At 39.3% G+C, this 12,426-nt stretch overlaps 1 protein-coding gene across 4 annotated transcripts in view; it reads left to right on the top strand.

Annotated features, from left to right (window-relative positions):
* Positions 1-12,426, top strand: part of DLG2 (discs large MAGUK scaffold protein 2) — a 1,042,459-nt gene that overhangs the window by 119,916 nt on the left and 910,117 nt on the right. For all 4 annotated transcript variants that reach the window (XM_080581564.1, XM_080581542.1, XM_080581576.1 and 1 more), the window contains one exon: positions 5,399-5,544. In XM_080581564.1, coding sequence (XP_080437690.1) covers positions 5,399-5,544 — 146 coding nt within the window. The remainder of the gene's footprint in view (positions 1-5,398; positions 5,545-12,426) is intronic.

The raw sequence follows: 12,426 nt of genomic DNA, 5'->3' as shown, positions 1-12,426 counted from the left end.
GAGGGTAGGAAGGCTCTGCAGGAGGATCTGGATAGGCTGGACCGATGGGCTGAGGCCAACTGTATGAAGTTCAACAAGGCCAAGTGCTGGGTCCTGCACCTGGGGCGCAACAACCCCAAGCAGAGCTACAGGCTGGGAGATGAGTGGCTGGAAAGCTGCCTGGCAGAGAAGGACCTGGGAGTACTGGTTGATAGTCGGCTGAATATGAGCCAGCAGTGTGCTCAGGTGGCCAAGAAGGCCAACAGCATCCTGGCTTGTATAAGAAGCAGTGTGGCCAGCAGGTCTAGGGAAGTGATTGTCCCCCTGTACTCAGCCCTGGTGAGGCCGCACCTCGAGTACTGTGTTCAGTTTTGGGCCCCTCGCTACAAGAAGGACATAGAGGTGCTTGAGAGAGTCCAGAGAAGGGCAACGAAGCTGGTGAGGGGTCTGGAGAACAAGTCTTACGAGGAGCGGCTGAGGGAGCTGGGATTGTTCAGCCTGGAGAAGAGGAGGCTCAGGGGCGACCTTATCGCTCTCTGCAGGTACCTTAAAGGAGGCTGTAGCGAGGTGGAGGTTGGTCTATTCTCCCACGTGCCTGGAGACAGGATGAGGGGGAATGGGCTAATGTTGTGCCAGGGGAGGTTTAGGTTTAGGAAGAACTTCTTTCCTGAAAGGGTTGTTAGGCATTGGAATGGGCTGCCCAGGGAAGTGGTTGAGTCACCATCCCTGGAGGTCTTTAAGAGACATTTAGATGTAAAGCTTAGTGATATGGTTTAGTGGAGGACTGGTTGGTGTTAGGTCAGAGGTTGGACTAGGTGATTCTGTGATTCTGTAATACTATCGGCCTTCTTAGCAACAAGGGCCCATTGCTGGCTCACTTTTAGCCTTGTGCCCACCAGGACCCCCAGGCCTTTTTCTGAGAGCTGCTGCCCAGCCAGGTGGCTCCAAGAATGTCCTGGGGCGTAAGGCTGTTCCTCCCCAGGAACAGGACCCTGCACTACTTGTCAAACTTCATGAGATTCTTATGGGCCCATTTCTCCAGCCTGATGAGGTGCCTCTGGATGGCAGCACAACCCTCTGGTGTATAATTACGTATTGCTAATAATGTGTAATAACATATTTGCTTGGGCTGCTGCATCTACTATTCCCTGCTTCTCCAAAGAGGATTATTTTTTAAAAGGAACAACACTGTTGTGAATCTAGTGGTGATTCTGAAGCCACTGCAAGTGGGTTATTGATCACAAAGGGACTGAGCTATATACGTACCCGGTGTGCTCGTTTGCAGGCCTCAACAGTTCAGCCCTGCTGGTTTGCCTCTCTTCAGAGACTTGTGCAATTTTGTCAGCCAACGCTCTATGGTTCTTAATATTTGTTTTGCTTTGAAATGAATGGAAATATAAGCGTGAGTTACTATTATTCTCTCCCTTTAATCTTTCTCTAAAAGTTAGTCCTCGTCAGACCTTTAATAATCTGTCTTTGAATTCTCTTCAATTTACTTCTATCTTTCTGGTGCTGAAGTGCTTAGAGATGAATGAGGGATTGTATTGCTTTATCTTATTATTTTTTTTTTTTCTCATTAGAATGCTGGCGAAAGCCCACGGCCACAGAAGACAGAAAGTAGTTTAGGCTATTCAAAAATTTTGCCTTTCATATTGTTTAACCCCTTTGCTGCAAGAGTTGTAACATTTTCCTGTAACAAATGGACATTGAGGTGAATATACACTGGAACAGATATGGCACTGGACTAATGTTTTTAGGGTTGCAGCAGCAATCACTAAAAATGAAGAAATGGCCCAGTTTAGGCAGCCTGTTCAGCTTTGTCTGATCACATGTTTTTCTTTCTGTGTAGCTGCTAGCTGAAAGAAAGGTTGCTCTTTTATGTGAATAGGACATTCTGTCTTCTCTAGTTATTAGTCTTGTCCAATTTAATGTCATTTAAATTAAAAAAAAAAAAGTGAGTTAAGAATATGCACAACTCAAATTTGAGCCTAAATGATTAATATGTATTTTTTAAACTGCAGTAAAGAAAATTGCTCCCTGGCCTACGTTATAAAGGTTTGATACTGCTTATTATTGTGCAGGTCTGCAAGACAAGAGAAGGGTGTCCTTGGAATTTGCCCACAGAGCACAGACACATTGATGTATTCTATACTTGTCTATGGGCATTTATAAAGTGATACTGATGTGTTTTCTGTCATGCTGATGTAGAGAAAATTTGTTTTCCTACTTCCCCAGTGATGGAATTATCCAAAATAAAATATATCACCGAATCTTTAGGATTACTTCATATTATAATATATATAATTTCTTCTATGCAATTTATCTTTATACAGCGAAACTGACAAAACATTTGGGCAAGGCTAAGTGAACAACAAGAGTTTATTAAATAAAGTAAATAAGTCAGCTCTTAAGAAACAAATGAACAAATTCAGTTGGACTGAAAATCCAGTGAGATTCACAGACACTTTAAAGAAACATGAATTCATTGCTTGACAAAATGTTTGGAGTAGTGGAGAGGGTCGAACAGCTCCTCTGGTACCAAAACAAGGGAGATGTATTGTGCCTACTGAGTTCACCAGCAGTAATATTGCCATTTCTAAATGAAATCTGAACTTGTTTTCAAGGAAGGGAGGGAAAACTGTGCAAATAAATAGAGATTTCATATGTGTAATTCTTTAGTCTCTTTGTTGAATTATCTTTCTGTAAGTTCCCACTGCAAGTTATACCGTTTTTGTTTGTTTGGTTGGTTGGTTGGTTTTTTTTTTGGTCATATTACATTTCATTTACTATGCTCTCACAACTACTTTTTACAACCTTAGCTCCAAACTTGATTCTACAACTGCTTGATCCCACCACCCCTATTACACCTCATTTCCCATCCTCAGTAGTATTCAGCTGCTTTCCCCTCCTAGAAGTTGATTGCATGTCTGACATAATGAAGATCGCTTGGTAGAACAGATTTTACTCAGAGCAAATTACAGATCCTATTTTATGCTAACTTTGACTGCAAGTCACTGACTGCCCTTGTTCCATAGAAACAGCAATTTTAGCTTATGGAATAAAAAAGCAACCAACTAAGTGAATCCTCTGTGCTTTCTTCTGTAACCGTGTAACTACACTTGAAATGCTCTTGTCTGCACACCAATAATCATTATTCCAGTGAAAGAAGCCCACAGCCTCCTCAGAATAGATAAGGACTTTTACAAAGAGACTGAATTTTTTATATTTACTTTGCACACGCGGATACACATGCAAATATGGTTCGCACATTATTTTTAATGAACATGCTAGGGTAAGATAGATAGTCTTTAAAGTTGGAAAGAAAGCACTGTTCTGTTCCTTGACTGACTACCATCAACCCAATTAATACTCCGATAACAACAGCCATGCCAGCTGAATACCATTGCCAGAGGGCAATTTCTAGTTTATTTCTGCAAAGTATTTATCTAGAGATAATTACATATTGGTCTTAAAACTTGCAGCTACAATATAAATTGAGCCGGTATCAAGCCATATATTAGAACTGTTTTCAATTCCACTGTGAACATTCAAATCAACGGTCAGAAGTCCCCCCAGTGAGAATGGGGGAACTCCCATTCTCATTGCAACTGTCCTATAGCTTTTCATTTTAAAAGTGGGTCCTAACTTTAACCGTGGAAGCAAATGCTCTTAGCAAATATGAAGTATCAATACTTACAAATATTTGTATCAGCAATTTTCTTTTATTGTCTGTGAAATAGGAGGTAGTACCGACTTTCTATGGATCATTGTTATTAATATTCAAGTAAAATTTTCTGATTAATTTACCCTATTGTACATAAGAAATAGAGTAAATAATGAGCCTGGAAGTTGGAGGAAAACAAAACAAAAGTAAACAAAAGCAACACAAACAAACAAACAAGAAAGAAGAAAAGTTCAATGTGAGTTGTTACTAAAGAAGGAAGAGTGCCTCCAGGTGATCTGGCCAGAGACTTCAAGGGTATGGGACACTGCACAGACTAGACACTGCTGACTAGCTTTGACTAACCCTTGAAAGATGCAGAAAAGCAGGGTGCCCCTGCTGTGTGCCCCTCTGTGCTTTCCCCTGCTTTTTCAGTTCTGATGGTCACAGACAATCTAGTTCAGTCTCCTATCATGGGAGACAGCTTATAACACAAAATGCAGATGTACTTCCATAGCAGTTATTTATTATACTTACAAATTATGTCTTCCTGGCCCAGACATGGGATCTGACACTGCATGACAAAATCCATGGTTGCCTTTGAAGCTCAGGCATGATCCCAATATTTTCCAATATTTAGTCACTCCTTATGGTTAATGCTGGGAGAATTTTCTTTTCTGGTCTAAGAAGCTTTCCTGGGGAACATATTCTTTCCTTTTAGACATGCTGGAACATCCTGAGAGGTTCATTTTCCTGATTAACATCAGGTACAGATCTATCATAGCTTTCATTAATTTTTTTTTTTAATTGGTTACCTTGGGGCTACTTCTAATTTAATCCAATTTACGGTAAAATATAAACAGAACATTTCTTCATGAAATTTAAAACAAAAACCACTGTCACAAATGTTTAGGAAAGGCATTATATAAATATAATAAGCTTGATTTTTCGCTATAATTTCTTTGCCTAAGTCTAGAAAGTTTTTTCCATCTCCTTCTTTGCTTTGTCTGACACCTACTTGTTGAGAATTATGCCTTTCCACATTCTTTACACCTTAGGTAGCACTCATTTGAGAGAGACACTTACTGAAAGCATGGTAGCTTTTATAACCAGCCCCTCCATTGAAGTCCCAGAGGGTATCCAGATAGATGTAACCTTTCTCTCTAAAACAGGATATAAAGAGCTGGTGTGTTACTTGCTCCTGGTTTAAAACCAACATTAATTAGCCATTTCTGAAGTGAAGTGATTAGCACACAAAGTGTTCCTTCAAGTTCTGCGTCCCACTTAAATAAAGTTCCCAAATGCACCTGCAGTTGGGGCTGAGGGTGGCCCAGATGCCTGGGGCAGGTGTCTGACAACAAACTCCTTTTAGGGCATTTTACATCTGTGAATTTCTAGTTTGCTCATCAAAATGGTCTGTGACTTAGTTACACTTCTGTAAGGGTCTGTTCTACCTATATTGTCTAGATGTGCATGTAACATGTTCATTAAAACTCTCCTCATAAATATTATTCATTTATTTCTTTGAAATGATTTGTAAGAACCTCTTTAAAAATGAGAATATACCTCAAGAATCTCACTGACATTTTACAAAACAAATTTGCATATTGATGCTTTCTGGTAGAAATGTTGTATGTGTTTATCATTATGATCCATCTTCTGAAAATGTGTAAATATATATCAACCAAGGATAAACACCAGGGCCTCGAACGCCAGCATATCAAATAATACCTTTTACTCATTCCTCTTTACAAACAGATATCCAAGAGTTTTATGAAGTGACACTGCTAAATTCCCAGAAAAGCTATGAGCAAAAATTAGAAGAAGCAAACCAAGTTGCAGAGAAATGGGAGAAGACAACATCTCCTGCTACAGGACAAGAAAATCTGCAGAAAACCCTAGAGGTAATTGGACTGATTGCGAATTAAAATATATATAATGAGTGAGATGTTTCAAGCCTGAAAATTGCCACAAAATGATTTATAAGATTGAATTAGTGGCCTTCATTAAGGAATTAGATTGGAATATGGAAGATGTATAGCATTATCTCTTTCACCTTGAATATGTCACTAATTTTTTCATCCTTCCAATTGCCATCTGTCAAAGGGGAAGTAAAAAAACTTTATTTTTCTCATCCGTGGTGTATTTTATCTGATACTTGGTGTCTGTGATTGGCCCCAGAAGAGCATAAATATTGCCTGTTTACTGCTGAGATTATTAATTCACCAGTGATTGTATCCAGTGTAAAAATTATAATACGACTTTCCACGTGTGTGGGACTGACATTGGGTTGTACCTTTCCATAGTCTAAGTGCACATATATATCGACCAAAAATCATCTCTTTATGAGAAATAGATATATAGAAGAAGGTTATACACCTTTGCTTTTTCTTTGTGGCCAGTGGGAGGATCCAATGCCGTTCTTCATCACCACTGGTTCTAATCTGCCTCTGCCTACCTCCAGATTATCAACTGAATTAGCAGTCTGAACTAATTGTCTGACCATCATGTCTGTACTTCAAAAAAACGAACAAAAAAATAAACCCTCCCAGCCCCAAATAAAATGAACAAACCAAAAATCAGAAAACCGAGCAATGAATTGTTCTGTTCTTAAATAGCAAGAAAGAAATAGAGTGGGTACAGGCTGCAAAATTTCCAGAACAGAAGTAAAGATTTATAAAAAAAATCCATTTTTGGTATAGATAGAACTATAGAGATAGAACTATAGAGACAGAACTATAAAAATTGTCCCAGAGCACATTCCATAAGCATCATTATTTCTTTCATAGAGCTTTCCTCTTATTAAAAAACGTAAAGCCCAGAAACAAAGTGTAATTCTACACGGCATTTTATATGTGATTCTTCAAAAAGATAAATCAGAGTTGCAGGCTGCTAGAACAAAACTCTCTGAAGAAATGAATAAATTAATTGTAAAAATTAATTAACAAAAGAACCTTTCAGAATTAATGAGAGCAAGCATTCAAATCTTGAGTGAAATCAGAACAAATGAGTCTTAACATTAATGTAGGGTATATTCTATGAATGATTTAACATTTGAGTCCCAGCCTGAAGACACAAGTAGCTGATCCCTGTCTTTTTTTTTTTTTCTTTTTTTTTTTCCTCAAAGATGTACGGTTTAAAAAGGTGCAAGTGTTATCTCTTGAAGTATCTGAGAAAGACAGTGGATCACATACTTTCCATTTCAGCCTCGTCAAAGTATTTGACCCTCAGCCCCATCTCCCTTAACCTCATTGATCTCCAGAGGCTGAGCTCCTGCTCTTGTCCAAGGGAATTTAAACGCCAAATTCTGTGCTGATATTAATAGAATATATAGGACTAATTCCAAACTTTGCTAAACTTATTAAAATGATATTCTAATTTAAAGCAAAACAATATAAAAGTATTGTTTAGAAACTGGAATAACCTCTTCAAGCTAGAGTGCTGACAGTCAGACTACCCAGGGTACCCTCATTTTCAAATTTGCAGTCTACCCATAAACTGTGTAATGGGAGCATGAAGTGTTCAGTCCCTTTGAAAAACATACCCATATATGCTTTTAAGGGTTTAAGTGCAGTCAAAGCAGACTAGAAGTGTAGGCTTTTTTTTTTTTCTTTCTTTTCTTTTTTCTTTTTTTTTCTTCCTTTTGACAGCACAGTACAATCAGCAGTTTCGAATCAGACCTAATTAGCACATGCTGAATGTACCAGCTGCTGTACAAATCCCATACAGCACGTTGCTTTCTGGGAGAATTTCCTCATGAAAATGTAACTGGATAATCTAATATACAACATAAGTTCTTATTCGTTGTCTGTTCCTTATGGGAACTGATGGTTTTGTCCTTTTCTTTCCTCTGTCCTCAATTACATGCCCCAAATGTGGAAAGAAAAAAAACTACCTTCTTACATGCTGTATTCCTTCCTCTACACTAAAAGTCCAATGATGTTCATTCAGTCCAGAGTCCATCCCCTTTTCATGAAACTTCCAACTAAAACCTTCCTTGGTTGCCCACCTGTTAATTTTCTACACAAATTGCTTCCTTTTCTGTATTTATGTTCTGATATTAATTGTTGGTTAAAAAAGGAAACCAGTTTTCACTGTCAAGTTCAGGTATCCTGTGATCCCTCCTTTGTATTGATAATATTTACTTTTCCTAAAGTGTTGACTTTTAGATAACAGAAAACTTTTTAGATTCATTGTTGCACTACTATGCAAATTTCCCTTGGTTTCACAGAAATGACTAGCCTCTAAACCTTCTCTTCTGCCACCGGTGGTTACCATAGTGGTTTGTAATAAACTGCTGCTAGACCTTACAGCTTACTGGGACTGGTCTTCATCAAAGAAGAGAGATGAAAGGGTCACAACCCATCCTATAACCTCCTGTCATTCTCAGGGAGTGCCTCAGAAGAGAGACAACTTCCAAACTCAGGGACTGTGATTTTGCAAAAGCATGTGAAAAGTCAGAGGAATGTATTAGCAGAACCAGTTGCGTCCAAATTATTAGCATAAATGATCCCACATAGCACTCCATGGCTGCAATGGCATTAACAAAACGTGCTGGGGTTTAGTGTTAATTACTACTGATTTTTTTCCTCTCACCACTTTCTTCATGCTTGCATGCTTTTGTTAAACTCTGTGCTGTTCAGGTGTTGACCCTGAAGGAGCTCCTGTCCCTCATGAAATCACTAAATACTTTGGCATGGCCTAGGTATTTAAACAACGTCTTTGATTTATACTCCATTAACAGCTTTGCTATTTATTAGAATGATAGATGGTATCAGTGTTTCCAGATGCAATTATTTCCTACTGTCACATTATTTTTGCATTTCATCCAGCACAAAAACTAAATATATGTGATAGTGTATCTGGCAGAGCTGTAAATACCATAGACCAAAATAATTTCAGTGGGTGGATGCTAGGGAATAAGGAAGAAAGAAATACATATACGAATGTTATTGTGTGAATCTATCCCTGTTGTTTTCCCTCCAGTAAATCCAATTTGACAAAATCAACTATAATTAGTGGATAGTTTCAGAATCAATGAAACTGTTTTGGGGCAAGTTCACTATTCAATAAATTGTTTACTGGGCTCTACTTTTGAAGGCTTTTGCTTGTTTCATGTATTCATACAGCAAGCAGGAAATGTGACATATCAGGTAACACGTGAACAAGTCCAACATGCTCGCTGTGGTGTAGGAACTCCAGAATACGGCTCGGGAGAAGACCTAAAAAAATCATGCTGTCCATTCCCTTGCCTTAGGACAGATCAACTGTATTTGAACTGTTCCTGACATATGTTTGTCTAATCTGTTCTTTAAAACCTCCCATGCTGGAAAGCCCACAACTTTTCTAGGTAATTTATTCCCTCACTGCTAGAAAGTCTTTCCTGATGACAACCGGGAGTTTCCCTAACTGCAGTTAGAACCAATTATTTTCTGTTCAGACCACAGTAGACACGGAGAACAGTTTATTCATCCCTGTTCCAAAAAGCACTTAAACATGTGTTTAACTTATCACATATAATAACAGGAGCTGCCAGCTTCTCTGCCTTTCTTTCTCTTACTTTTTTAAAATGACCTTTGTGACTCGTTCTTTCCTACCACTGTTGTCATTTCAGGTAATATGTCCATGCAGCAACAAATGCTGGGTCTTAATGAAAAAAAATAGTCTTTGAGGAAAGAAAATGTTTAGTTGGATTTGACTCTTCCCAAAGGAACTGTAGTTAGAAGTATGAAATATTTTAGTTTCCAAAACAAAAAGCCTTGCAGCGCTGTGGAAGGTAAATAGTCTTGACAGCACAGACACTATATATATCTCTATATCTCCATGTGTATACAAAAAAATTCCTGGAAACCACTCTGCAAGATTTGTTTATTGGTGAAAATGCTAACCCTGGATTTGGGAACTGTAGATTTTAATTCCTTGCTCTTCTGGGTTCTCTCTGAAGGAGTGTATGTGAGGTAATGAGAGGGGGACTGAAGAACTGAGTCACAAAAGGGGACTAGGAGTTGCAGTGTCTGAGGCATCTTGCCATCCATGTCCAGATATCAATTAAAGACCGTGTCTTTGAGTGCACTGCATGAAAAGAAACGGAGCTTCACAAAAGCCAGAACAAACTTACAAGCTAACAATAATAAATTCCAGAAAGGGACAAGATGTCACTCCCTTAACATCTTCCTCTTTAAAACTTTGGTACTTTATTCCAGTTGAGATTCAGAATCATGCTCTCGTTGCTGTATGTAAGGACATAACTAGACGTCTCTTGCAATGGGTGTAAAAGCACTGCCAACACATCTTTCCTTATGAAGAATCTATTTACTTGGGGTCTTCTCCAAAGATGTGGGAAATCCATCTTTCCTTCTTGGCCAGAGAGAAGCTGATAATGATTCTTTTGTCACCCACAACAGTGTACTAAACTTTATACCAACAGATCTTATTTTGCTTTTTCTTGTGGTGTTTCCACTGTATGTAGTATAATCCAATATTTAGTGGGACAGAACACTGACACATGCCTTTATAGCCTAGAGGTTAAAGAGATTACCTGGGAAGCACTCTCTTTGGTTTACTCTGAGTGTTTAATCATAGCATGTTACCTTTTCTTTGGTATACACACTGATGGAATCCTCCATACTTTGCAAGTACCCAAAGACCGGTGTTGAAGAGTCATAGATGCAAAGCCCTTCCTGTTTTTCTCTCAGCTCTTCACCACCCTATGTATCCAAACATATAAGTGGCAGAATTCAACAGAAAAGAGTAATATACCTACTCTAACTGCCTAGTACATTAGGCACTATCATAGGAGCTTTATTTTCATTCCTCTCAACCTGTGTTTAAGGGAATGCTAGTACCAACATATGCCACATTCAGCACAAGGGTTGGTGGCACACGGCAAAGTGTGTTCTGAGATCACCTAATTGAGCGGGTTGTGAAAGTATGCCAGGAACACACAGTCTGTGGATGCTGACAGTGCTTAGGCATTGAGCTGACTGGTACGCTCCAGACAAGCTCCTTTAGGAAACATCCAAATGCCAGGTAGCTACCTTGAGAAGATGGCTGTGGAGAGCTGGCACTATGAAGGTTATGTGCCTCCAGAGCTCTGAGGATCTCAGCCACTTTTAAACTGACTCATTTCAAGCCGCAGTAATAAAAAAAACAACATTGGCTTAAGCCAAGTGAACAATTACATTGCCCATGTAGCAGGGGCCAGGAGCAGATGCTCAGGGAAGAGTAAGAAAAGGGCAAGCATGTATAATGGGTGCTTTAACTATTTTGAAAGTCTAATCTTAATTTGTTTGGACTGGAAGCACAGAAACTGTTCAGTGCTGGGAAACTCAGCATTACCTTATTTTATAAACATTCAGCACAGTATTCGCCACAGCTAGCATGCTGACTGGGGATGTGCCCAATCTGCTGCTGAAAATCATGAAGACGGGGTTTGTTTGCAATTTGGCTGCTGCCAAAGAGCTTCATTACTTCATTGGACCAAGCGTTATAAGACCAGCATTCACAGCTTTGAAAGGGTTTTCTTGAAATTTGGGCTCTTTAAGTTGTCCCCTTTGGGGAGAGGACCGATTTCACCCATAGGAAATGTGAGGTAGGGATTCATCTGGATGTGGATTAAACTGAGGCCTTCCACTGCTCACAAGAGTGCTTTCGGCCTACCCAGTTGCAGATAACGCTGGGGAAAGGCATGTGCCCTCTCTGCTGTCAAAGCTTTGCGGCTATGCAGCTGGGATCAACAGGTTGCTGGTGCCTGAGACTAGGTTTGCAGGGATAAGCCCAGCTCCTCTGCTTAGCAAATGGTCACTTGCCTGGGAAGAAGTCTTCTTCCTTCCCAGGACACTCCGCATTGCACTGAGCAGTCACTAGGTAAAGGATGCCTCTCACTTAAATGTTGTGTAGGTAGACACAATTAAAGCTGTGAGAGGCTCAGAAAATGCAATAATGGAGAACATAAAAGTACCTAGATGGAGGTATCCATCTGGTAAAACAAAAATTGAATTGCTCTTTAGCTATGATAATAGTAATACCGCTTGAAGCTACAGGCTTGTGCTCAGCTCCAGAGGCTCATTATAAGACATAAATTTACCCTTGTTTTAACCTCTGTTTTCATTAGTTTGGTGTCCAGTGCTACTTATTTCTGGTCAGCAGTGTTTTGACCTTTATTTAGGAGGAAAATGGTGGTGAAGGAAAAGAACGGTTGGCTGCCACTCTTACATATAAATCTGGTAGCTGAAGGTCTGCTTGTCCCTGTACTGTGGTATGGAAAGACTGCTTACTTACAGGGCATATGGTGCAGATACTTTCAGCATATTGAACTAGAATCATTTGCAATTACTGTGCAAGTTTGGTCATCACACACTGATCTCACATGCACAATCTACATTCAGCGCAGTGTGATATCATTGCTTTGAGATGGTCCCCGAAGATTCCAGCTCTTCATTTAATTCTTGCTCCGTGCATTTCTTATGTTTAGAGGCTCGTTTTGCAAAGACAGCCAATTGCAGCATGCAAAACGAATCCTCCTATTCCTGCCTGCTTCAGGAATGCCTGCTATCCTTGTACCCAGCTATTATAAACATCGTAATTACTTCTCTGTCCTTTAAGTGTCGGCTCGTTAAAAGTTCCAGTAGTAAAACCCTTACTTAAAAATCTTCTGCCTGGTGCAATTATCAAATCATTAATCTGTTTCAGACTAGCAGCTTGTCTAAAGCACTTGGAGCTACAAGACCCTTCTAATATGTGCATATATATATAAAAAAATCAGTATCTTCTCTGGATTTTTGTTT

This window comes from Anser brachyrhynchus (genome assembly GCF_964034855.1).
Source record: "Anser brachyrhynchus genome assembly, chromosome: 1".
Classification (NCBI taxonomy): Eukaryota; Metazoa; Chordata; class Aves; order Anseriformes; family Anatidae; genus Anser; species Anser brachyrhynchus.
Note: the sequence above shows the minus strand (reverse complement) of the source record. Positions and strands in the feature narration are given on the sequence as shown.